This window comes from Lobosporangium transversale (genome assembly GCF_002105155.1).
Source record: "Lobosporangium transversale strain NRRL 3116 chromosome Unknown BCR41scaffold_14, whole genome shotgun sequence".
NCBI lineage: Eukaryota > Fungi > Mortierellomycota > Mortierellomycetes > Mortierellales > Mortierellaceae > Lobosporangium > Lobosporangium transversale.
The window spans coordinates 11,176-38,326 of record NW_019028992.1 but is presented as its reverse complement, the minus strand read 5'-3'; the positions used below and the strand labels follow the sequence as shown (position 1 = coordinate 38,326).

The following is a 27,151-nucleotide window of genomic DNA, read 5'->3' as shown; positions in this document are numbered from 1 at the left end:
GGTAACCGATTTGAACTAAGATTTATGTTATAGCAACTTGGGGGGGGGGGGGGGGAGGGAGTTCTTTTATCTATTTGTATAACGGTTAATTTAATTTGATATTGTTTAGCACCAGCCCCTCGTAAACGAGCAACCACCAGACGATCATGTCCATGTCCATGTCCATCTTATCCTCGATCTAATGAAGAATTAGGAACATTCATCTTTAGGATTCTCAGACATATTGCCTTCAATATCGTGTTTATATTGTATCGATCCTCATATGTCATGCTTATTCTAATTCTATCTCTCATATAGCTTTGTCCATGGTCAAAAGGTAGCTGTGTGATCAAGAGGAGGCTGTGTGATCAAGAGGAAGCTGTGTGATCAAAAGCTAGCTGTATGTCACAATCATGAAACCAAAAGCAGCAAGTGCGAGAACAAATAAAGATGGAGTTGTTAAAGAGGTCAGTTAGATGAACAGGCGCAATAAAGGACAAGCTTTTGATACAATGCTCTACCTTTGGTGTCATTGTGGACTTCGGAAGCAATGAAAACGATATACCACTGACTTGGTCCTTTTGTTGCCTTTTTCGCTGTTCGTTGATACCATTGAGCGTGCGAACACTAGGAGAAACATGGTCTTCCCCTGGAATGACAGGAGATCGTAAAAGTTGTGATGATGACGATTTTGCAGGAGTAACAAATAAAAATAGTTAACTCCAACATACTACATCGTACTTGCTGATATGCCAGGCAGTCTATCAGCCACGCGATAGCCCAAAGTCTAACGCGTATTATAAATGGCTTACCAGTCAACGAATGTCGTGGGTCCAGCCCTCGCGTCTTCTTTCTTCCTCTTGGCTCCTCTTCCTCATGGAAATTCTTGCGCTTATCATCTAAAAAGTGGACAAGGAAAAAATTCTTAAACAGTGTTAGATAGGGAGAAAATAAATAGATATCATAAGTGAAAACAAGACAATAATAGTAATAATAATAATAATAATAATAATAATAATAATAATAATAATAATAATAATAATAATAATAATAATAATAATAATAATAATAATAATACTAGAAATAGGATAGATCTATACCATTGTCTATCGGCATAGTAGCAGCCATTAAGGTATTTTTCATTTTCAAAACTCCGAAACTCGTCGCCGACTCGTAGAGAGATGCTTCTTGTGCAAGTGTTGCAGTCTTCTTCGCTGTCGCTTCACCAGTGCTCCTATTCGAACTATTCGAATCGAATTTCACTGATATCGAATTCGATTCGGATAAGGTAAGTTCGAATTCGACTCGTTTTCGAATGGTTCGGACCATTCAAGCCATTTGAGCCACTCTGGTCTGTAAACCCAAAGATTTTAACGAATGACGGGAAACTGACATGCTCGACTCTTCGACCCTCAATGGTCTTCCTTATCTCTTTAGCCCATGCAATGAATGTATCCATATAGCTAAACAAGAGTATAGAGCAAATGACAACAACACAAGGCTGTTAGTCTAACAATGTTCTCTTAACTGTATCACATATCATATCACCTAGCCTTGTGGTGAAAGAAAGAGCAGAGGTAACTTCAGCACAGAGGTCCCAGCCACCAACTCGGGTAAGGTCAGGTGGCCACGCCAAACAACATTGTCACGACTACCCCCCCCCGGTCGGCATGGAGGTGAACCCATAGCCATGCTAGACCTAAGGGGGCCAAGCCGCTTTATTTGACAATGCGCTCTGATTTCCTCCACCAAGGATGCCTATGACCTGCTAGCAGAGAGGAACTACCACCCATCGGGTTAGGTCGAACGGCCCCACTGAACAGCCTATCCTGTCGCAGCCATCTCCCCGATCGGTATGAAGAGTGTTAACCCGTACTCATACTGGACCTAAAGGAGTGGTCGCATTAATAGGACGTTTTTGCATCGGTTGAAGTGGAAGGAGTTCATTACCTTCAATAAATCGAACCGTTATTGGTATAACTAATGGTTAATATCTTGAAATACGTATCAATCCTCTGAGCGTTTTGAACAAATGACTGGGATAAAAGAAATTAAAAAGTCAAAAAGCTTGTAAGAAGACAAGTGAGAGAGAGATATATATATGCAATGATTAAGAATGCTAAATGATTAATGGTGATGAGTCATGGCTGATTATGAATGTCGCGTCTTTATCCAATTCAATTAATCAATTCAATGATACATTGATTACCTTGCGTAATTATAAAAAAAGAAATGCCTTGATAAAAAGAAACGAAGCTCAGAATATGCTGGTGAGAAAAAGTAGAGGAATACAATGAAAGGAGGATGACAGAAAGTAAAGTAAAGCATGTCTTGTTATTTCTACTGTGCAAAATAGTCTTCGTCATCTTTGTACGTTGATTTTTAATCATTACTTTCCTTCTCATCTTTCTCACTTTCTCACTTTCTCTCTTTTCAGTACATGTCAACGAATATGTCAAACAAAGTAAGAAGCTTCCAATAGCAACAAAAGGCATAATTGGCTTGGTGCGAACGTGGAGGAGAAGAAAGCCGACTGCATTATTGTCAAGACCAAGTCTGATTTATTATCACAATACAACTGATGAAAGAGAGAGATGGGGAGTGAGTGTATGCAATATGATTGTGCAAAAATAGTGGCAGTCAGTGTGGTGTGGACAGAAAGTGCTGCGCACAGAAAATAATCTTTAAACTGCCATACTGGACACTTTTTATATCTGTATGGGTTTTCTTTCGCTCCCACCTTTTCCATCCATCTGCCCATCTACTCAATCTACCCCCTCACAGTAACTGAATTACCGCTCAACACTTAATCAATCATAATCACTTGTATATAATATCATTCTTTCTCTTGTTTTCCTCACACATCACTCATTGCTGTCTCTTATTTGCACGCACGGCACTTAATATTTTTTTTTTATCATCTTCCACTCTTGATCTTGATTCACCAGTTCAATCGTCATCGTTCTTCCACTCTCTTCACTCGTGCAATCAATATCGCTCCTTCTTTCAATCGCTTCCTCTCATTTACCCCTCTACGTTTTCCCACTCTCTCTGCTACGGATCGATTACGCGTTTAATCCAAGGTAATTTTGTTCAATTTATTTAATTGAATGATTAAGTAGTGCATGATGACTTGTTTATTTACACCTCCATTCACACTTCGTATTCTTTTTTCCCCTTCCCTCTCTGCGCATCTATTCTCTCTCTCTCTCTCTCTCTCCTCTCTCTCTCTCTCTCTCTCTCTCTCTCTCTCTCTCTCTCTCTCTCTCTCTCTCTCTCTCTCTCTCTCTCTCTCTCTCTCTCTCTCTCTCTCTCTCTCTCTCTCTCTCTCTCTCTCTCCCGTTAGAACGTGAAGGCCTCACATCTGTGCCAATCTTTCATTGACACTATTATCAATCGACATTCATAAGTCTTTATCATTTCGTCCCTGGTAATCTCTGCATTAATTTGGTGTCTGCATTATCACGTCTGCGTGCGAAGGTAATGTAATGTGCTTTATTTCATACCATCAGTAGCCCATTTCCCTAACTCCAGCAGATACACGGGAGTTCATTTAGGCTCCGCCTACATTGTTTTAATCAGAGACTCATACCGAACCACTTTTGGTTAGTCCGTTACCAATTACAAAAGGTTTATTAAGTAGTAGGCTTATAGTTGACAAAGACCTCTCTAAAAGAGAGATCGGTATGAGCCTCTAGTTTTTATCATCACTTCCTTTGCCACACCTTCATTCATTATTTCATCATAATCTTTCTCATATTTTTTTTACTTTGACTCATTGTTCATTTGATCGCCATCTTATTTCCAATCCGAACTACTCTCTTTTCATTTTTGTTTTTTTTACTCCCTCCCTTCCCGTCACCTTTATACCTCTCTGTCGATAATTTTAGTTTGATGTTGTGTAAAGTGCTGTGACGAGACACATTTAGTAGTGCACGTTGGTCAGCACTTATTGGTGTGTGGCCGTTGAAACAACCACACGGCGAGCTCGTTGTGGGGTGTGCTCTATTTCGCCGTGACGCCATCTTGAGCTCTCGATGCTCTTGGTGCCTGTCATTACCATCTACTTTTGAACCTCAGTTGACCATGGGTCTAGAGAGTAGGTGCATGAGCAAATAGTGCATATCGTTCTGACTTCAGCATTCATTGAGCACAGATGCATTGTGACGAGACACATTTAGTAGTGCACGTTGGTCAGCACTTATTGGTGTGTGGCCGTTGAAACAACCACACGGCGAGCTCGTTGTGGGGTGTGCTCTATTTCGCCGTGACGCCATCTTGAGCTCTCGATGCTCCTGGTGCCTGTCATTACCATCTACTTTTGAATCCCAGTTGACCATGGGTCTAGAGAGTAGGTGCATGAGCAAATAGTGCATATCGTTTTGACTTCAACCATCTGTGGCAGTAGAGGTGCCTTTATATTTTTAATAGCAAATCAGCAACTTATATATGTATTATTCATCGGAAGTAGCATCAACAACAGAAGATGGGTACTGACCTTTCTTGATGGACAAATTTTATTGACTTACACGTTATATAGGATGAGCTCGCAATCCATCCCCCCTAATCAACTATATCAAGAATACTTGGAGAAGCAAGATATCGACAATATTTCGCCAATCAGCTTCTTTCAATTTCATAAATTCTCCTACAAACAGAAGGATTTTGCTGGCCAGGAATATCGCAGATTGATTGCACTGACTATGCAGCAGGACACTAGTAAAGGGGACGTTTTACTATCGAGGTTTAGATCCCAGAAGCAGAATATAGCGCAGTACTGGAATGATACCAAGGAACGGGAAAAGCAGGTATTTATAGCCCTTTACTATTAATAATGTTGGACATTATAGATGACATTACTAATTAATGGTCAAATTGTGAAGATATCACATGCATCTGCTGTGAAAGATGAAGGCCGAGCTCAATCATTAGCATCTGTCCAGGCCGTTACCAGAGACACTTTGGAAATCTTTAATACCACAGGTATCGTTCAGCAGATCTTAACTGATCCTGCAAATGTTGATTACCCAATGACTTCAACGCTGAATGATAGCATTATCTCCCTCCAACACACACACACACACACACACACACACACATGTTTCTGCCCTACTCAAGACAGTGGATATTGATAACTCTCTTTTCTCTTGATTAGATTCATGCTCATCTGTGTCAACTGCGCCATCCTTTACGACATCCGCTGTATCATCCACACCCTACGATGTCACTAATTCAGGTATTATTACTGTTATTATTATTATTATTGTTATTATTATTATTATTATTATTGTTGTTGTTGTTGTTGTTGTCGTTGTCGTTGTTGTTGTTGTTGTTGCAATAAATACTTTCTAATTTCACTATCATTTGTTGCTCCCTTTAGATATGAACAAGGAGAAACAACAACAGAGTTCAAAACGAACGAGAGGTAATCGAAAATGACTGTTATAATGCTCATTTAGTACAAATATCCTCTGACATTTCTTTGGTTGTGTTCCTAGATAACGAGAATTCAGTTGAAACCCCTATAATGAAACATGTTTGCAAAGAGTCTAGAAGAGGTGAGTGCATTGATAATATAACTTTGAGTATAATGGATACTGACATACATGAAGCACTTGAATAACGAAAAGCACTTATTTTTTTTTAAGTATCATTTGGATCGCATGTTTCCTCAAGCGATTCTGCAGATCTTTCATTTTCAGAAAATGGAGAGTCGGTCGTCTCAACATCTGTATTGTACAGTTGGGACTTTTTAGACGGACCTGGAAGACTCGAGTCGAATGTTAGTGAGCTTTGGATGTGTGATGGAGTTGATGTCGGTGGTGAACTGATGGCGTGTAGAGATCGCATCGTTGAAAACAACGGTGGACTCACGGGCTCATATGAGAAGTTGTAAGTCTTACATGCATTTTGTGTTGAATTCTCCCAGGCTAAACTGAATAAATAACCAATATTAATCCTTACTTCCATGTGTGTTTTTTTTTTTTTTTTTTTTTTTTTGAACAGGGCCATCAACTTCATCTTTTTAATAGAAGCTGAGTATCAGGTGGGAGGATTACAAGGAGAAGTTGAAGATCAAACTTGGGATATCATCTGTAAAGCCCTCAAGGATCCTATTCAGTCCCTCTCAGGTGAAGCTCTATTTGAGGCGCATCAATGGACCCATCGACTGGCAAACAGTACATATGAGGAACTTGAGCAATTACTGGCGGACTCTGCACCTCAAAATTCAGTACTTAAGACTATACTGATGAAGATGGTCGATGGGAGACAACTCTGGACCACAAAGGGTAGGAACGAAGACACGTATCTCAAATGCCAATTGGGACCCTTCTTGGACATATATTTGGGAAATTTAAAGCATACGATGAGTGTCTGGTAAAACTATACCAACTTACCATTCAGCTTCTTTTTGATATGGTTCTATTCATTTAACGTTGTAATTAATTTAAAATTTAGGACACCAATCCAGAATGAAACTAGAGACTCGAAATCAAACCTAATGGTCCCTGACTTTTCTGTTACAACACAGATCGGAAGTCAGGAAGTTTCAGTCCTGTTACTTGAAGGAAAATTAGCCAAGAATCGAGGGTACAATCAGATTTGGGACGACCTTAGCAAACTTGGCCAAGAAATGAAGTTGGCACTTGATGCCATTTTGAAACTCCAGCCAAAGAGTGATGTTTGCGTCATTGGAATACATATACATGGTATGTCATATCATGGCGTGTCGTATACACATGTATTTAATTAACTTATTACATTAAACATTTAAGTTTATATATTTTTAATACATTGTTTTATTAGAGCCAGTTGCAGATTTTTATACACTCAAGATTCATGCAGAGGCTACTTATGTCATGCGTAAATTTGCAACCAGTTATATTCCAACAGAGGCAATGAACACTTTTCCACTTGTTCATTTAATGGAGATCTTTGAGCATGTCAGAGTAAAAGTTCAACAGACTGTTGAACAACTTCGTCAAGTGAAGATTCATGCAAGCCCGGATCCCAAAGTACCACTCTCATGGCTACGACCATCCTTTAACAAGCCAAAGCTTCAAAGGATTCTGGACGGCCAATAAAAGTACTTTCTCAAGCCTCTCAAGATGGCTCCGATACCCTGTCTACGTTCAATGGATGAACACTGTCATTACATCTGCAACTTTTTCCAAAAAAAAAAAAAAAAAAAAAAAAAATAAATAAATAAAAAATAAAAAAGGTATGGCATAGACCAAGTATCACAGTTTATTAGTTAATTAAAAGTCCATGTATTTACTAACACAATTCTTTTACTGGAGTCTGGAGTCGACCAAAGGATCTAAAAAAAAAAAATAAATAAAAAAAAATAAAAGAATCGCATGGCATAGAGCTCACCTCTCAAAAAATAAAAAAAAAAAATGGCTATCAATAAAAGAAACCGCTACAAAAATGTTTCAGTGACCAAGGAAACTAACCTCAAATCCAGTGATCCGGTCACTTAAATAAAATTCAGCAACCCAGTAAGATGGAGTGGTCAGTAAGATGGAGCGGCTGTGGTGGAGAGTGGTACAATATAAAATAAAATAAATTAATTCGATTTATCTATATATTAATACACCCCTTAAGTTTCACTTGGAAAGAAAAAATAAAGAGAGACGTTGTTTTTTCGAACAAATCAATGGAACAATGGACTTAATAGCGAGTTTTCGCAACCAAATTTACATCAAGGATTTACATCAGCTGAGAATGAACTTAAATGGGCTTGATGTGTTTTCGAAAAAATGGCCATTTTCATTTTCGCCATTAATAATACACAGAACGATTTTTCCATGTATTTCTAACACTGTGACTGATTTTTAAATAAATACTTCGCCCTGTAAAATAAAAAAATCGCCAACATGTCAAACGTCCACTTTGCAACCATTCTTTCAAACCTCGCCAACCTCCAGCAGTTCCTTGACGAAGACGAGAATGACAATTACGAGGGCATTGTCGACTTTCAGGTACCTCGGCTCCATAATAATCGTATCGATTTGGATGCTCTTTCTGATGCAGATTTTCGTATGATATTCAGATTTTCCAAAGGACAAATGCGAGAAATAATTACTCACCTTCGGTTTCCTGAGTACTTTCAAACTATTCAACGCGACATTGTTGATGCTTTTGAAGGGTTAGCTATCTTGCTGTATCGACTTGCATATCCTTGTCGACTCTACACCGCAATGCAAGTCTTCGGTCGCTCTATTCCGGCCCTTAGTAGAATATTTAATCTTGTTGTTCGGTTTGTAACCATCCGATGGGCAAGACTCCTTACCTTCGACCCTATCCGACTCACCCCCGCTGTGCTTTCCGGGTTTGCAAGTAAAATATTTAGTGCTGGCGCTCCATTAGATTGTTGTTTTGCTTTCGTTGATGGTACATTACGCGCCTCTGCTCGCCCAAGTTTTGGCCAGCGTTCAATTTACAATGGCCACTATCACAGCCATGGTTTCAAGTATCAATCCGTCCTGACTCCCGACGGAATAATCGTTGACTTGCGAGGCCCTTTTGATGGAAGGACTCATGATCTGACCATAATGCGGACATCTGGTTTACAGGAGGTTTTAGAGGAACATGCTTGGACAGAAGACAGGGAACCTCTCGCTATTTATGGAGACCCAGCTTATATGCTTACACAACACGTACTGATACCATATAGAACAGCTCCTGTTCCATTAACTCCACTGCAACAGGCTTTCAATAGCTCCATGTCCAAACATCGAATAGCTGTCGAATGGGGATTTGGTAAAGTTGCGGGATTATTCGCCTTTATTGATTTCAAAAAAAACCTCAAAGTGTTGCTTTCCCCTGTTGCCCGATACTATCAATGTGCAGTGATCTTCACAAATATCCATACATGCTACTATGGATCAAACACATCATCCCATTTTGAAGTAGATCCCCCTGCAATTGATGAATATATTCGGCCTGATCTATACGATGAGGTTCCTTATCACGAATAAATTTTTTTTTTATTTCTTTGCTAATAGTTCATGGAGTGCTGCACAACTACTCTGCACAGCCCTCAATATCTCTTTGATGTCGGCACGATGTTCTGCTTCAGCGGCTTTTGAATACTCCAAATATTCTTTTGTTTCAATAACTATAGTGCGTGCCAAAACTGATGCAATAAATTGCATTTTTCAACATTCATTCCTCATTCTCCTTCTTCCACTTTATGATCTTCCCTGCCACCACCGTTTCTCATTCTCATTTGTCTCACCTCCATGGAGTCTCATCGTCATCGCCATCAGTGGCCTAATTAGCATTTAATTGCAATTTGCTTTCAGCATCTCATTGCATCTATTATGGCAATTAACAACTTCTTGTTTTTATTTATACCTGTTACTTCTCCTTTCCCCTAACGATGTTCCCTCCTTTAGCCTTATATAACTCCCTCATCCTCTTCGGCATACCGCAGTATAGTTTGTGTAAGAATTCAGGAGGGATATGTGTCCATACGTCTTGGACTCTCTCCCAGAGATCCTCCATATTCTTTGCCTTGTCTGGATAATGATCCAACTGCACCTTCATGTATGTTTTCTATTGGGTTGATGTCAGGAGAGTTTGCTGGCCATTCCATGAGAGGTATCTTAGACTTTTGGATATAGGTCATTGCTATTCTTCCGGTATGAATCCTAGCATTGTCCTGCTGAAATATAAATTTGTCCTTATCCATCAAGTAGTAATCCCTGGACTTAAAGACATAATCCTTGAGAACGTCGACGTATGTTACCGAATCCACCTTCTCTTGGAGCCAGCAGCCATCGCCTGGTCCGTAGTAAGTTATACAACCCCAGAACATCATTTTGCCTCCACCGCCTTGCCTTGTCTTTTTGATATGATGTGCTCGTAGAGTTTTATCCCATCGATGCTTGTAGTAGTACTTTCTTCCGCAGGACCCAACTCTGCTAAAGATGGTCTCATCTGAGAACATGACGTTCTTCCAGTCTTCTAGAGTCCAGTCCAAGTGATCCTTTGCAAAATTATATCGAGCATAGATTTGCTTCTTCGTCAGATCAGGCTGCTTCTGTTTTACATATGCCCCCATATCATCCTGCATAAGGAACCTCCTGATGCTCGATTTACTAACCTGCACTCCTTCCCTCAATTGAACAAGTTGTTGGCCATCTTTTAGGGTCTCCAATACACCCATGTCAAAAAATCTTGATAAAAGCTGTTTCGTTTTCTTAGTAACTTTGCAGGGTCGGCCCCCTCTCAGCACTGGAATACTTTCTTTGCCTCTTTTCCTAATCCTTTGAGCTGAGGTAACAGATATCCCTAAACTCTTTGACACTTCTCTGGAAGACTTTCCCTGATGAAGTAGAGCAGTTGCATTTTGGATAGTTGATTTGGATAATGATTTCATGTTATGATAAAGATATGGCAGATATGTAGAGTGTCGCTTGGTGTATCAGTGGTGATGGTGCTATAAAGAAAGAATAAAGAATAAGAAAGAAGTAAGGGATGGACAAACCTGACATGTACTTTTTACCAAAACTGATGCAATGAGACATGACTATACAAATGGCGATTATTCGCTAATTGCGTCATTGATGAGAACAGCGATGACAGTCTACGAAGGTGAGACAAATGAGAATGAGAAGCGGTGATGGTAGGGAAGATCATTAGAAAGGAAAAGGAGAATGAGGAATGAATGTTAAAAAATGCAAATTATTGCATCAGTTTTGGCACGCACCATAGCTTGCTCAGCTCACTATTATCCCTTGTGCGTCTCATTTTCCGGTGTCGACTTATGTCCGTCGAAGATGAGGTTTCGGAAGAATCTGAAGAACGTTTTCGTACGGCTCGCGACATAGCAGCTTCTCGCAAAGCCTCACCATCTCTGTTGTTCTGCAGATATGCTTCATGAACACGCTTACGATTCTCTAGATTGTTTGTTCTTTGTTGGTGAGCTTCCTGCTCCAGCTCATATGCCAGGTTGATTAAATGACGGCGCTCGTCCTCTTCTCCAATAATACCAGTCGCCGCAGCTTTTTCTCTTAAATATTTTTTATGATCCTGTGCCATCGCTTCCCATGCGCTTCTATATAAATTAAGCAATTATGGGCTTGATGTAAAAGTACAGGAAATACGGATCTTGATGTGGTTTACATTACAAATTTACGACAAGCTAATTTTTAAAAAATAGAGTTGTGTTTTAAGGTTTTTTTTTCACTTCCCGATGTAAATTTTGATGTAAAAACGCAGTTGCGAAAACTCGCTAATAGAGAGTTTTCGCAACCCCGCTTTTAGAGTCCTCGCCAATAAGTCATAAACTGGATATATTTTTCAGGCTTTTAAATTGAATAGAATACTTCCACTTTTAGACGCGGGAAAAATACGTACAAACTCAAAATTCGAGAGCGTTTTCGATTGATAAGAGGCTCGTCCTCAGACTCGCTATCCTCTATCACATTAAACATGCTTCCAGCATCTAGCGTAAGATCCACTATCTCAGGGCCTAGGGTAACAGCTTCAGCTCGCTCTTGATTTAGTACTCTAATGAGTTCTGCATCCCACTCACTATTGTCGACTTTGAAAGTGTCACTAAGGTCCACAATAGGCTCGTTTTCATCAAAAACCTCTTGATAAACCTCTTCGACTATTTCTTCCTGTGCATGACTCCTCTCGTTATAGTATCTCATGCCAATTTTCACAGACTTCTTCCATACAGAGTAAAAGACTTTACACGGAATCTGGGAAAACAAGCTTAGTAGCCTTTTTTTCAGCAAGATGGATGTCATTTTCACCATTGCTCTCGAGGCAATTATGTTTTTCACAACTGCCCAGATCTTCTCAATAGGTTGTAGCTCGCAATGGTAGGGTGGAGTCTTGAGGATTTCATGTCCACCATTCTCCTGGGCTATTTTACTGATAGAGAAATACGACTCATCAGGAAGAGCGTTAACCAATTCCATAAGCTCGTTTTTGTTCAGTGCTTTTCCATTTTCCCTTGTTGGAATAACAATCTCCTTGCCCGTGAGCCACTCTTTGATAGTTTTCACAGTGTCGCTCTTGGTTGGTTTCCTGTTTTTCTTGTGAAAGTGATATGAAGCGCCATCAAGATGGATTTTACAAGGGCCAAGTCCCATCTTATTGAGATTCTCACAAAGTCGCTTAAAGATACTATCGAACAAACTAGCGTTGAAGTTTCCATGATAATCGTGATCTGTTGCCACGACCCCTGCATTCCTGATCTCCTCAGGTACGTCATCCCACAGTTCAGCCTCCTGCTCTTGGCCTTTTTTTGATTGAGGCTTTGGTCCCTTTGATGGCCAAACATACACGCTATCATTAACGAATTTGCCTTCAACCTTTTTAGCAGCTTCATCATAATATACAATGAAGGCTGCAAATATAACCATGATTGGTTTCCTTCCTGCATCGTTAATGACACCACCGCCACTTTGCACCCAACGTCTTGCTGCAGCATGGTCAATGTGGCAGTAAGACTCGTCCAAGAAGACCTCTGGAGTCCTAGGCACCCAACTGCCGTCTACTAGTTTTAAATTCTTAAGACGGCGCTTCAGGTAAGTAGCTCGGAAGGCAATATTCTCCTTGGAGTCGTGCAAAAAGTTCTGTCGGATCCCTTTGCCCCAATACAGTCCCATTTTACGGAGGTCGCGAGTGATTGATCTTGCTGATCTGTCGATTTCAAAGTCTTCTTTCAGTTGGTTTGCAATTAAACCCGCAGAATTAGGAGTCCCGCTCTTGTTTGAGTCAACTATGATATTCAGCACCTTCGAGTTTAAATCCTTGTCCGCTTCTTTTTTAGGGCGTCCAGTTCTTCCTCGCCCTGTCATTTCGACGATGCCTGTTTGTGCATATTTAATTGCTGCCACACAGGTGTTTCTCCCTACACCCATCAGAATCGAAAGGTCCATTGCTCTGTTGTCTGTCTTCTTAAACCAGTCTTGGACTGCTGGTGGCGCATTCATTATAGCATTATATGTATGAGCTATTATCGCGTATTCGTCTTTAGTAACGGACGCTTTACTGCGTGTAAATGCCTTTTTTCTCTCTCCAGTTTGTTTGTCTGACAAGAATGGATTTAAATCGAGGGTATTGGGACGCTCACCGAATTGCTCTAATGAGGTAGAACTCCTTGGCTCGTTTCTGGGAGGAGTAATCCATTGATATTCGGTAGGAGACCTAATAGGGGAGAGATCGGCTTCAGTGGGCAGTTGTGGCGATCTTCGAGGCGGAGTGAAGGGTGTGCCTGAAATCATTTGGTCGATATTTCCTTCGCTATACCAACCACCAAGATCGTTGTATGAGAGTAGGTTATTGATATCAAAAGGGAAAGACATTTTACTATCTGAAGATTGCGAATAAAGTAGGTTGACAATGAGGATGAGATCGAGAATGAGATTGAGAATGATGTTGCCCATTTCTCGCAAATTCTAATATTTCTAATTAAAAACGAAGATTGAATTGGTTTGGTGGCCATGCATCTAATTCATTCCTTCTATTCAAAAAATATATGCATTTTTGTCTTCGTACGTAAATTTTTATTTTTCAAATTTTTAATTCAAATTGAGTATTGTAAAATATACCCAGTTTATGACTTTTTGGCGAGGACTCTATTTCTACGTCTAGCCAGAATTGCTTAAATTTAGCCAAAAAAAATATAAAAAATTGCCAATTTTATATTTTTATCATTTTTTACCATAAAAGACCCGACTTTTTAGACTATAGAGGTTATCAACATTAGAAATCTCTATTCTATTAGTCATCTATGCTCTAGCCTAGAGTCCTTTAAAACCGTAGTGACTACAGTGGCTTCCAAAATTGTCCACATGTTCCACGCCCATGTTTTCCATCTTGATTAGAATAATAGCGATGTTTGCTTGCACTTTTATCTTTATCAGAATAAACAAGTATGCCAATGATAAGTGTACTGGTCCAGTTTAAAATATCTCTAGTCTCATTCATCATGGTTTTTCATTGACAACAGTATTTAATGTCATTTGGACAATTATACACTATCATGCAAAACTGAAAGTATAATTCATTCCCATGTCCATTTCTTTTTCTCATTCCTAGAAACCGTATATGCATACACCACTCACACTTTGGTTTAATAAAGCTCCCGTCTTCTTCTACGTCATAGTTATGCGCTGTGGCATTAGCTTGTCTCATTTAGAAAGTTAATGACTTTTTTGTTCATGCACGTCTCTCTTTCAGTTTTGCATGTGCTCATTCGATGGCCGAAGATCTTTATTCTTTTGTAAGCCATATCCTTACATCAATAGATAGTATTCCAACCATGGGCGTCACTAACAACTTGGAGTCTCTTATGAATACCTATGATGAGTTTGCGGCAGAAGTCCACTGGGATCCTGTACCATTCAACCGATATTCGCTCCCATAGTTCATCATAACTCTTAGCTCGCTCCGGATATCTAGAGAGCCGCCTATCCAATTCTGCCCACATGTGTTCAATAGGGTTGAGGTCAGGGGATTGTGCTGGCCACTCTAGAAGTGTACCTTCCTCTTCTGTCAGATGTACTGACTCTAAATACTTCCTAACAATCCTCGCCGTGTGCTTCGAGTCATTGTCGTGCTGAAAGACGATATCACTTTTACTTAGCCCCCAGTCATTAAGGGACATCTGTAGATCCTCCTGCCGTAGTTTGATGTAAAGTTGTGCGTCCATATTATTGTCAATCTTTGCAATGTATCCAGGTCCGTACCATGAGAAGCATGACCACACTTTAACGTTACCACCTCCAAACTTGACAGTGCCTTACACCGACCTGCGAGTGAGGCGTCTCGGAGTGCGTCCCAGATCCACTGCACGCCATCAGAGCAGATTCCGCTTGTTTTCGATTCATCTGACCAAATAACCTTTTTCCAATCTTCCAGAGTCCATTCCTTATACTTGTTGAGAAAATGCAAACGGGCTTTAATATGTCTTCGCCGCAGAGCTGGCCTACGTACACGCCTCTTTGCTGTTAATCCCGACTCCTGAGCCGTCGTCTAACGGTGGTCTCAGAAACAGCCGCTGGTATGAGCTGGTTGGCCCTGACGGTGGCCTCAACTGCAGACTTGAGTGTACCTCGTTTCATGTTCACCTTAAGATACTGCGTGATATCTATAGGTTATTTCCTTGGTCGACCACCTTTATTAACTGGCATGTACTCTTTATTCTTTGCATAGATCTTGTTGGCCGTCCATTGTGATATACCGACACTAGCAGCAGCTTCTCTAGTAGACATGCCTGCCATCATTCACCTCCTGGCTTCGTTGACTTTCCTTTGTGGAGTGGGTCTCATATTCTGTGAAGGTGTAGTTAAGAGAGAGTTAAGCAAGTGTTCATAAAGGAAAGAGAGAAAGTCCTTCTTTTATTCGCATTTAATGACGACCAGATGTTGTCATGGGCAACATTTGAGAGCACATGCAAAACTGAAAGAGAGACGTGCATGAACGAAAAAGTCATTAACTTTCTAAATGAGACAAGCTAATGCCACAGCGCATAACTATGACGTAGAAGAAGACGGGAGCTTTATTAAACCAAAGTGTGAGTGGTGTATGCATATACGGTTTCTAGGAATGAGAAAAAGAAATGGACATGGGAATGAATTATACTTTCAGTTTTGCATGATAGTGTATAATTGTCCAAATGACATTAAATACTGTTGTCAATGAAAAACCATGATGAATGAGACTAGAGATATTTTAAACTGGACCAGTACACTTATCATTGGCATACTTGTTTATTCTGATAAAGATAAAAGTGCAAGCAAACATCGCTATTATTCTAATCAAGATGGAAAACATGGGCGTGGAACATGTGGACAATTTTGGAAGCCACTGTAGTCACTACGGTTTTAAAGGACTCTAGGCTAGAGCATAGATGACTAATAGAATAGAGATTTCTAATGTTGATAACCTCTATAGTCTAAAAAGTCGGGTCTTTTATGGTAAAAAATGATAAAAATATAAAATTGGCAATTTTTTATATTTTTTTTGGCTAAATTTAAGCAATTCTGGCTAGACGTAGAAATAGAGTCCTCGCCAAAAAGTCATAAACTGGATATATTTTACAATACTCAATTTGAATTAAAAATTTGAAAAATAAAAATTTACGTACGAAGACAAAAATGCATATATTTTTTGAATAGAAGGAATGAATTAGATGCATGGCCACCAAACCAATTCAATCTTCGTTTTTAATTAGAAATATTAGAATTTGCGAGAAATGGGCAACATCATTCTCAATCTCATTCTCGATCTCATCCTCATTGTCAACCTACTTTATTCGCAATCTTCAGATAGTAAAATGTCTTTCCCTTTTGATATCAATAACCTACTCTCATACAACGATCTTGGTGGTTGGTATAGCGAAGGAAATATCGACCAAATGATTTCAGGCACACCCTTCACTCCGCCTCGAAGATCGCCACAACTGCCCACTGAAGCCGATCTCTCCCCTATTAGGTCTCCTACCGAATATCAATGGATTACTCCTCCCAGAAACGAGCCAAGGAGTTCTACCTCATTAGAGCAATTCGGTGAGCGTCCCAATACCCTCGATTTAAATCCATTCTTGTCAGACAAACAAACTGGAGAGAGAAAAAAGGCATTTACACGCAGTAAAGCGTCCGTTACTAAAGACGAATACGCGATAATAGCTCATACATATAATGCTATAATGAATGCGCCACCAGCAGTCCAAGACTGGTTTAAGAAGACAGACAACAGAGCAATGGACCTTTCGATTCTGATGGGTGTAGGGAGAAACACCTGTGTGGCAGCAATTAAATATGCACAAACAGGCATCGTCGAAATGACAGGGCGAGGAAGAACTGGACGCCCTAAAAAAGAAGCGGACAAGGATTTAAACTCGAAGGTGCTGAATATCATAGTTGACTCAAACAAGAGCGGGACTCCTAATTCTGCGGGTTTAATTGCAAACCAACTGAAAGAAGACTTTGAAATCGACAGATCAGCAAGATCAATCACTCGCGACCTCCGTAAAATGGGACTGTATTGGGGCAAAGGGATCCGACAGAACTTTTTGCACGACTCCAAGGAGAATATTGCCTTCCGAGCTACTTACCTGAAGCGCCGTCTTAAGAATTTAAAACTAGTAGACGGCAGTTGGGTGCCTAGGACTCCAGAGGTCTTCTTGGACGAGTCTTACTGCCACATTGACCATGCTGCAGCAAGACGTTGGGTGCAAAGTGGCGGTGGTGTCATTAACGATGCAGGAAGGAAACCAATCATGGTTATATTTGCAGCCTTCATTGTATATTATGATGAAGCTGCTAAAAAGGTTGAAGGCAAATTCGTTAATGATAGCGTGTATGTTTGGCCATCAAAGGGACCAAAGCCTCAATCAAAAAAAGGCCAAGAGCAGGAGGCTGAACTGTGGGATGACGTACCTGAGGAGATCAGGAATGCAGGGGTCGTGGCAACAGATCACGATTATCATGGAAACTTCAACGCTAGTTTGTTCGATAGTATCTTTAAGCGACTTTGTGAGAATCTCAATAAGATGGGACTTGGCCCTTGTAAAATCCATCTTGATGGCGCTTCATATCACTTTCACAAGAAAAACAGGAAACCAACCAAGAGCGACACTGTGAAAACTATCAAAGAGTGGCTCACGGGCAAGGAGATTGTTATTCCAACAAGGGAAAATGGAAAAGCACTGAACAAAAACGAGCTTATGGAATTGGTTAACGCTCTTCCTGATGAGTCGTATTTCTCTATCAGTAAAATAGCCCAGGAGAATGGTGGACATGAAATCCTCAAGACTCCACCCTACCATTGCGAGCTACAACCTATTGAGAAGATCTGGGCAGTTGTGAAAAACATAATTGCCTCGAGAGCAATGGTGAAAATGACATCCATCTTGCTGAAAAAAAGGCTACTAAGCTTGTTTTCCCAGATTCCGTGTAAAGTCTTTTACTCTGTATGGAAGAAGTCTGTGAAAATTGGCATGAGATACTATAACGAGAGGAGTCATGCACAGGAAGAAATAGTCGAAGAGGTTTATCAAGAGGTTTTTGATGAAAACGAGCCTATTGTGGACCTTAGTGACACTTTCAAAGTCGACAATAGTGAGTGGGATGCAGAACTCATTAGAGTACTAAATCAAGAGCGAGCTGAAGCTGTTACCCTAGGCCCTGAGATAGTGGATCTTACGCTAGATGCTGGAAGCATGTTTAATGTGATAGAGGATAGCGAGTCTGAGGACGAGCCTCTTATCAATCGAAAACGCTCTCGAATTTTGAGTTTGTACGTATTTTTCCCGCGTCTAAAAGTGGAAGTATTCTATTCAATTTAAAAGCCTGAAAAATATATCCAGTTTATGACTTATTGGCGAGGACTCTACGAGAAAAGCGAATCTTGTTGTATTTTACAAAGCAAATTTATGACAAGGCTGGATTTCAAAAATAGAGATGCTTTTTAAGGTTTTTTTTCACTCCCCGATGTGAATTTTGATGTAAAAGCGGGGTTGCGAAAACTCGAATTCCCTTAGATGTGGTACCATTAAGGGTGATAATAAAGGCGATTCTAATACGTCATATTTTTTTTTTTTTTTTTTTTTTTTTTTTTTTCACGCGTTTGCAGAAATGCGATCTTGATATCAATTCTTCTTATACACCTCTGTCTCTCCAGGTAAAAATCGTTGATAATATTCAGCTCGCAAACTGTTGCCATTACGCGTCGAATGTTGAATGAACTCTGAATGTAAATCAACATGTGTATTATTTTAGATCATTTCATCGAACAAGCATTATGGTGCGGAGGCTATGTTACCTTATCAATAATAAATATTTGCACATATATTAATCACCTCTCGGTTCTCCTTGACCTTGCTTTCTGTGTAGAGTTCAGAAGTTATTGAGGATAGTCTGTTGGATGATGTAGATGAAATAGATCGCGCTGATGATCTAGAAGAATTCGATTCTGACTGTGAGCATGGGAGCGAGGAATCAGACTCTGACCGGGACTCGTGGAACGTTGACTACAATGACTATTCGAGTGGGGCTTCGGATTCCGACCCAGAAATAGAGCCTGAATCATCTGCAGCTCCTGTTGAAGCCATTAGCATCCATCCTTCTGCGGATTTTGGTACCGGGGAAAGCTCACTCATGCCGGGTGGCTCAGAGAGTCCAGAACTAGACGAGAGTGTCATTGCGAACGCCAATGAAATAGCAACTGAGATTTTGTGCTCGGAGGTGCATGATTACCAATGGATTAAGTCGACTCTCGATGATGAAACGATCAAAGACATTGTAAACGACTCCCGTACAGAACCGTATGACTACCTGCCCCGTATTTTTTACGTGAACGAGGAGGACTTCAGCGCTTGGCTTGAACAGGATAGTCTCGATCATTATTTTGTTTGGATGCGCCGTGTACATCGAGATAATAAGGCAGATGGCAGAAGCAAATACTTTTATTTTCAAACCCACGAATGCCACCGTAACCATGACTCGCGAGGCCAAAATCGCGTTCAAACCGCTCAACAAGACTCCCCTCAAGACTCCTCTCAAGATTCCCCTCAAGACCCTGGGCAGGAACAAGGAGGCGCGTCTTTAAGAAGAGCCAAAAAGTTGGATGTAGAGCAAAGCTTCTAGTCCACAATGCAAGCGAAATCACTATAATAATTTTGTGCAACATAGTATTTCGCCCATATTTCTAGAGCATTCCTTGCAACAGGATATTAGTATAAATAGGTCTACTTTTCTATCTAGTTCTGTAGCATATTTCCCCCTGAATAAAGATACCTTTATTGCACCCTTAGATCCCCCTAGAACACTACCTTGACTTTTGCATTGGTAGCAAAGGAAACCACGACCACACCCAGAGAACTACAATTACCATTGAATTTCACCCCTCGCCATGGAACACTTGAATAACGCCCTTTCGTCCATCGATCTTCCTCTGAACATTCGCGAAGCCATAGCTACTGCTTTTAATCAGGCCCTCTCTACTGCCAAAGCCAACGAAGCCGCTGAGAATGACCTAGCCAGAACCCTCGCCACGGTCCTAAAGCCACAGAAGCCTACGCCTTACGAAGGAGCTATTAACGCTGTTGCAGCCTTAAACTTTGTCGACAGCCTGGAGGAGTATTACACTATTGTCACACTCACGCCATCCAAATGGGTTCGATACGCTGTCCTCAGTCTCAATGGCGAAGCCAAGGCATGGTGGAGAGATTCCGGGTTGAATCTCGATACACCTTGGGCTGACTTCCGTAAAGCATTCCTCCGTCAGTTCACCCCTCCAGATTCTGCGAATGCAGCTCGCCGAGCGTTGGATAAACTTCGTCAGGGAAGGATGAGTGTGGCAGAATATACGAGCAAGTTTAGAAGCCACCTACGTCTGGCTACAAATCTCGACAAAGACTCTGCTTTGCAAAAATACATGCTAGGCCTTGAGCCCGAAACAAGCAAGCAGGTAAGACTTAGACAGCCAGAGACGTTGGACGATGCCATTGAGCAGGCGACCATTGTCCACAGTATTCTACATCCCATCGATGCCACCCCTGTATCCGCTACCCCGAACGCCTTATCACCCCATCATGAGAATAATTCTGGCCCTACACCAATGGATCTCGATAACATGAGAATGTTGGTTGCCAACCTGTACACCTCTCTCCATCAGCAACGACCAAACAGAAACCACTCCAAGCCAAGCTCGCTACCCAAGCTCACAGCAGCTGAACGAGAACGTTGCGTTCGTGAGGGGCGTTGTTTCAGATGCCGGAACCGAGGTCATAGAGCCGAACAATGCCAACGCACCTCTGTCTTTAATATAGAAAACAATGACCATACACTTTCTGAGTCGGGAAAAGAGGAGGGCGAGCAGTAAACCAGGCCTGCCTCGCCCCCTCTAGCCCCAGCCTTCAAGCCCTGGATAATAGAGGGCATGGTCAGTTACAGTTGATGACTACAAATAAAAATCCTTTGTGCACAAATATAACATCCATGCCCCTTTCTGATCACTCTATTGCTCCCACTGCATCTACTTCCTTACATCTACTCTCTAAGTATTCACCTCATCCTGATCCCCATTCCCCTACTCATTCCTCATTGCTAAAAAACAATCCCCTCTCCGACCCTATTTTCCGCTCCACTGATCCTTTCACTGTTTCCACTTCACTCACTTCCACTCATTCATCTACCCCTAGTTCATCCAATCGCCACTCCCATTGTCGTAACGAAATTCGCCTTCAATCCTTCAGCCTTACCTATGACAAACATATAAACTCTCGCCGACTCCTTACTTTCATTGGAGCAGTGAATGGTCGACCTGCGCGCATTCTTGTAGATGGAGGGGCCGAAGGCAATGTCATAAGTTCCTCTTTCTGCGAGAACACACATGTTCCGCTAATTGAGGGTAGACCCATTCCTGTCATTCTTCCCAACGGTACCGAGACAATTGCTCAGCACACAGCCACGTTCACCCTCGCCCGCAACGCGTATCAGGATAAAATCAACGCCATTGTTTATCCTCTATCCAAATACGACCTAATTTTGGGTAAACCATGGCTGACGGATATCAACCCTCGCATCAATTGGCGAACAAATGATCTGCATTTTGAATACCAAGGTACCCCGGTCTTGTGGGCTGGCACTGGCATCGACAGGAAGCCTAGACAGCGATCTTCCGTCATATCTGCTCTTAACTTCCTTACCGTTGCCTCGGAACCTGATGCCTCTGTATTCCTCGCCCAAGTTCGAGTTCCAGTACCTGTCTCTAGCAGTAGTTCTGAACTACCGGACTCTATCAAGCAAATCGTTCAAGTCGAATTCCCTGATGTCTTTCCTACAACACTTCCCGATGGCCTTCCCCCTGACAGAGGTGATAGCATGCGTATAGAGACTGACCCTTATGCTGACCCACCTGTCCGACCTGTCATCAGATTGTCGATCGCTGAGCTTGATGAACTGAAGAAGCAGCTAACTGATCTTTTACAAAAAGGATTAATCTCACCGAGCACCTCACCATACGGTGCTCCAGTCCTCTTTGTGAAGAAAAAGGATGGTGTCACGAACAGCAAGCAATGTCTAGCTCATGAATTGATGAATGACTTTTGTCTGATTCGAATCTGAAAAAGATCACGTGTGCTTGATTAATTTGTTCCGCTCATTTCCTTCACTCATTCCTCCATGCATAGTTTGCCTGTCAAGCCAAGTCGCGTCTCCTAGTTTTCTAGCTCCGTGAATAGCTCCAAGGATTCTAGAAGAGCTATAAACCAATAACCAAGGCTTATAGTGCCAAGGAACCTTGAAATAAGATTGCACCAGATATCTTCCTCGGATCCTGTGTATTAAGTTAACTCAACACTTGGAGTTCCGCATATGGTAAAAGTCCTTAGGAAATATTTGAGTAAGCTTTATTTAGAGTTCTTGAAGCGCGTCTCCGCTTCAGTCAAACAAGTATAAATATGATAGATTTGTAACATAGTAAACCTCAGTCTGCCATAAAACTATTCTTGAATCTCCTAAGTTCATTCTTGTTCCTAAATCACTTACCTTCTCTTGCAATCGTCCTGTCAGCCCTTGACATTAATACAAAGTAATATGGCAAATGTAATCAATATATACTTCTTCTTCTTCCTCCTCGATAATTCGACGACTTCGTTTACTCATTTTAAGAGATGTTTTGGGCTTAATTGAGATAATGCATGAAAAGGAAAAGAGAGAAAAAAAAAAAAAAAAAAAAGGAAAAGGAAAGGAAATGAGGCGAACTGAAGCGAATGCAAACACATTTGTTGTCCTGATGCCGCAGTTGAGTATTTAAGTATAACGCACCAGATATCTCGCACTCGTTGTTAGGCTTTATTTTCTATAAACATGTGTTTTAACCTTATCTTCATGGTAATATTTTTCTTAATCCACGATTTAAATCCACATTTTGATTAAGAGTGCCGTGAGAAAAAATTTATAAAGATTTTAATCGGTTTATCAATGTACCGAATGATTCGGTATATCAAATGGATTGAATCGGTACAATAGAGGCACCGAATGTTTCGGTTTACCGAATGCATCGGATATTCGATACATTCGATTCGGTTTCGACAATATATATTCATTCGGTTTCGATTCGATATGAACCTTACCTTGGTCAATTCGATTTCGGTTCGAAGGTGTATTGAATCGAATGTACCGATTAGGAGCACTGATTCATTGAATGACCTTTGATGGCCACTGTATATCCAAAAGTCTATGATACCTCTCATGAACAGGCCAGCAAACTCTCCTGATAGCAACCCAATAGAAAACATATGGGCATACATGAAGGTGCAGTTGGATCATTATCCAGACAAGGCAAAGAATATGGAGGATCTCTGGGAGAGAGTCCAAGACGTATGGACACATATCCCTCCTGAATTCTTACACAAACTATACTGCGGTATGCCGAAGAGGATGAGGGAGTTATATAAGGCTAAAGGAGGGAACATCGTTAGGGGAAAGGAGAAGTAACAGGTATAAATAAAAACAAGAAGTTGTTAATTGCCATAATAGATGCAATGAGATGCTGAAAGCAAATTGCAATTAAATGCTAATTAGGCCACTGATGGCGATGACGATGAGACTCCATGGAGGTGAGACAAATGAGAATGAGAAACGGTGGTGGCAGGGAGGATCATAAAGAAGAAGAAGGAGAATGAGGAATGAATGTTGAAAAATGCAATTTATTGCATCAGTTTTGGCACGCACTATAAATATCTAATTAACTTTGAAAGTGCATTTATTTTCATTACACATTTATCACAAAAGGCTGTAATAAAGCTGACCATTTCAAGCTACATTTAAATGTAATGTACTAAGTGCTCAAAGTCCCCAATATACAAAGTAACAGCTATTCAAACAGATCTGCAAAATTATAAAGCCTATGTCAACAAAATGGGACGCCCGTACAATGTTGGTAAAAAAAATAGAATTGCTGTTAGACAGTCAACAGCTCATTGTCAATTCTTTGACTATTGCCACTCTTGTCCTTCCAGTGAGCACTCATCTTCACTGTATCAAAACTCCTATCGTGCCAGAAATGCACCAAATTCACCCCTTGGTCCAGTTCCGCGTCGGTTTGCCAGTATGGGTGCTCAAGATAGTCGTCCTCCCGAGTAAAATGAACAACCCAAGCTTCTTCTGCTGAGAGTAAGCGTTTATAAGTTGGCGTCTTGCTGATACAGTCCTTAATAGAAGATTGACTTCCTGTAGCCAAAAGCTCGATAACAACCGTCGGCTCTCCTGCTTTCTTGATGACAATATCACTATATTTGTGGTCCTCAAGCTCATGGAGGTGCCACTGGCTAATGATCCCATATCCTTCTATTTTGTTTAGCCAGTTGGTGAGAATCCTCATCAATTCCGTGTCATAGACGCTCTCCCGGAGGACTTTGGCATTGTATCCACCCATAACCTTAACTGTTCTCCCCGATCTTTTGTATGATCGATATTCCGACTGTATAATCAAGTTTTTATCGAAAAATCGAAGAGCAATCTTCATAGTCTCCAGAATATCCAATAATCCTCCTTGACTTTCCTTTGGGGGTGACTCCGAAGGAGCGTGGGGATATTTTGATGGATAATATATCTCCTCACAAACGAGTCAATGAATGCTGAGGCCATACGGTAGTTACTGCCATCAAGTCTTATCAGCACCCCTTCTGCAGTTAGGAAGTCTGCCAATCTCTGTTTTTCCATGTCTGTGATAGATATATCGCCGAGATACCCAATAAAATCTGTTCGGAGAAGATTAACAGCATCTGTAGCTGATTCACTCAAAAGTGAATCGACCATCCTTCTGAAGGTATGATGTGAAAGCATCATCTCACTCTGATTGTCTGTGGAGAAGTCCAGCCATGTATCGTAATCGAGACAATTCGTCGAGTCGTTGACTTTGGAGCGAAGATTCTCATGAATGGAACGTCCACAAAGACAAATCATTCCTGGATGACTATTGACATTGAGCACAATTCATTGTATTAGAATGGCACATCATCTCGTGGAGAGTTAACTAAGCTTAAAAAACATACCCATTTGACTTCCAGTGTATGTCTCGAATAATCTCATCATCTATTTTAATCATCTCATCATTCGCATAGTCATTAAAGAGCTGCCGCGTTTGATCAAGAGTGAAATACGGGTTCCTGATAGTATGTTGACATTGAACGGGGCTATGTGTTGACCTGTTGTGCTAAGGTGCTGAAGACTAAAGGTTCCACATAAGACAATACTGTCAATGGCGTATAAATGGTTGTTCTGTCGGATTGCTCGAAACGCCTGTAAGCATTGGTTGCGGATCTCGTCGCTTGCGTTAAACAGTAAATCAAACTCGTCAACCAAGATGACAATCTTCTCGTCCTTGAATTTAGTTCGACCGAAAGCATCGAGAAAATCTCGTTTGGTTGTAATATCATCGACTTTATAGTTGCGGCGAAGAGCATTTCCAAAAGTTTTCCAGAAATCAGGCTCATTATTGCCAACGGCAACTCCCTCAAATGATAGTCTAAATAAAAAATAGAGGGTCAGTACTGGTATATTAGCGCATACATTGCATCCACTTTATCCATTTTCACAGAAGTTGGCTTACGGGAGGCAGCGATATCCAAAGTCAGCTAATTGGGTGATAAGTCGATACAACCGTGTTGTTTTTCCAGAGGCACGTGCGCCTATGAGCATCACTATCTCGCGGTCAAAAACGCCTGTAGTATTTCCTCATTGTTGTCATGGTCCGCAGGATCCACATAGTAGACCTGATTAACTTCGTCGAATCTGATCGGTTCATTGACGGTCCACCTCTTTTTTTTCAAAAGTCGCGGTACTGAAAAAAATTAGAAAAAAAAACAGCAAGACCTGTCAGAAGAGAAAATAAGGAATCGGTTCCAATCCTTAAGGGAGAATTAGCTTACATAAGTCTTCGGCCCTCCTCTTTTTTTCCGAGTCTGTTGGTAAAGGAAGCAATGATAGAAATTTGCAAGAAAAAAAGAAAATAAGCATCAGAGGAAGTCGTCAAGCACATGTGCGATGATTAACCTTATGAAAAAAAGAGAGAGCCAATTAAACAAATGAGTCTTACTCGAAGTGGAAGTAGACGGATCTATACCGCAATAATGCGAAGGATCATTAGACATAATCAATGATTACAACAAGCGTCACCACATGGCATGCCGCAGTAACAGGCACAATTAGAATTTAACAGCTTCTTACCTGCCGACGGCCTCTGGACAACGACGTGTATGGTTTTCTTTTCTGGTGTAGTGCCGAAAATCTCAGAGATCTTGCTTGTTGCACAAAGCTTTTTTGCATTTGGGTGTTCTGAAAGTGTAATGGTTTTTTCGTCCTCATCGTCTCCGATTACGATGGAGACATGCCAGAGATTCAATTTGTCGGCAACAATCTCTCGGAAGTCGTTTTCTTTTTCCTTCTTGATTGCTTTTTTGAGAGCAGCAATTGAGTCATCAGCATCCAATTGGACTTTAAATGCGGAAGAGTCGCCATCGAGAATGCAAAAGAGCATAATTTTTTGAGTCATCTTGGTTTAATTGCGCACTGAAAAAAAAAAAAAAAAAAAAAAAGTAATTGGCAGTAAACCAGCAGAGAGCTAGTTTGATTAAAGTGAACTGAGCAAGAATGTTGGCGTTAATGTGAAGATTGAAAGAGAAATGCTTAGAGGAAGAGGGATGAAAGAAAAAAAAGATGGATGCGTGAGAAAAAAAAAAAAAGAGTGGCAATAGGATGTGCTCACTAAAAATAAAATTACGTACACACGTATGGGGGCAAACTTAAGCCACTCCGTTTGTTTTTATTCCTCATCCATCATACGAATTCCCTTAAATACTCAAGTTGCGTAGTGGTATTTTTTTGTTAGAATTTATAATGAGGTGACGTAGTAGGCTATTTGCTAAATCCACCCTTTTCTGCCAGTTGCTTCTTCCGAATCACAATCGCCATCTAATCCTATTCCATCGCTCATTACTATTTTATTTATGTCAGGATCGCTCTCCTGCAGACTCCATTCAGGCCCTTTTCGTGTTTCTGTAGTCCATCTCCTGTCCCAGGTAACCTTTTTATTTTTTTTAAAAAAAAGAAAAAAAAAAAAAAACGCGTAAATTCAAATTAGCCTACTTCATTTCTAACTCTCTGTCTTCCTCCTCTCTGAGATAGATAAT

General features: G+C 40.8%; 7 protein-coding genes across 7 annotated transcripts; 2 read left to right on the top strand and 5 right to left on the bottom strand.

Moving 5' to 3' along the window:
• Window positions 1-85: 85 nt before the first annotated feature.
• BCR41DRAFT_395206 (hypothetical protein) lies at window positions 86-1,308 on the bottom strand (the record flags this gene model as incomplete). The annotated part of the gene is made up of 4 exons (XM_022028708.1): window positions 86-178; window positions 501-628; window positions 792-878; window positions 1,080-1,308. 4 exons carry the CDS (start codon window positions 1,306-1,308, stop codon window positions 86-88), a joined length of 537 nt encoding a protein of 178 aa, XP_021882234.1.
• A 629-nt stretch (window positions 1,309-1,937) lies between these two features.
• On the bottom strand, window positions 1,938-2,315 carry BCR41DRAFT_351460 (hypothetical protein). Its single transcript, XM_022023802.1, has 2 exons — window positions 2,189-2,315; window positions 1,938-2,098 (listed from the first exon to the last, which is right to left on the bottom strand). The coding sequence occupies exons 1-2, from the start codon at window positions 2,305-2,307 to the stop codon at window positions 1,987-1,989; spliced, it is 231 nt and encodes a 76-aa protein (XP_021882233.1). The 5' UTR covers window positions 2,308-2,315; the 3' UTR covers window positions 1,938-1,986.
• Window positions 2,316-4,417: 2,102 nt separating this feature from the next.
• On the top strand, window positions 4,418-6,503 carry BCR41DRAFT_37476 (hypothetical protein). The gene is made up of 7 exons (XM_022026898.1): window positions 4,418-4,962; window positions 5,135-5,215; window positions 5,360-5,404; window positions 5,478-5,537; window positions 5,667-5,871; window positions 5,986-6,357; window positions 6,452-6,503. Coding segments are annotated over exons 1-7 (897 nt in total). The 5' UTR covers window positions 4,418-4,829; the 3' UTR covers window positions 6,453-6,503.
• BCR41DRAFT_351452 (hypothetical protein) lies at window positions 6,438-7,145 on the top strand. The gene is made up of 2 exons (XM_022023801.1): window positions 6,438-6,689; window positions 6,787-7,145. The coding sequence occupies exons 1-2, from the start codon at window positions 6,482-6,484 to the stop codon at window positions 7,062-7,064; spliced, it is 486 nt and encodes a 161-aa protein (XP_021882231.1). The 5' UTR covers window positions 6,438-6,481; the 3' UTR covers window positions 7,065-7,145.
• An 11,666-nt stretch (window positions 7,146-18,811) lies between these two features.
• Window positions 18,812-19,100, bottom strand: BCR41DRAFT_37364 (hypothetical protein). The gene has a single exon (XM_022026801.1). It carries the CDS (start codon window positions 19,042-19,044, stop codon window positions 18,859-18,861), a length of 186 nt encoding a protein of 61 aa, XP_021882230.1. The 5' UTR covers window positions 19,045-19,100; the 3' UTR covers window positions 18,812-18,858.
• Window positions 19,101-23,875: 4,775 nt separating this feature from the next.
• Window positions 23,876-24,704, bottom strand: BCR41DRAFT_351423 (hypothetical protein). Its single transcript, XM_022023800.1, has 2 exons — window positions 24,582-24,704; window positions 23,876-24,534 (listed from the first exon to the last, which is right to left on the bottom strand). Exons 1-2 carry the CDS (start codon window positions 24,681-24,683, stop codon window positions 23,923-23,925), a joined length of 714 nt encoding a protein of 237 aa, XP_021882229.1. The 5' UTR covers window positions 24,684-24,704; the 3' UTR covers window positions 23,876-23,922.
• Window positions 24,705-25,064: 360 nt separating this feature from the next.
• BCR41DRAFT_369833 (hypothetical protein) lies at window positions 25,065-26,514 on the bottom strand (the record flags this gene model as incomplete). The annotated part of the gene is made up of 4 exons (XM_022026488.1): window positions 25,065-25,488; window positions 25,573-25,684; window positions 26,059-26,079; window positions 26,190-26,514. The coding sequence occupies 4 exons, from the start codon at window positions 26,512-26,514 to the stop codon at window positions 25,065-25,067; spliced, it is 882 nt and encodes a 293-aa protein (XP_021882228.1).
• Between the last annotated feature and the right edge of the window lie 637 nt (window positions 26,515-27,151).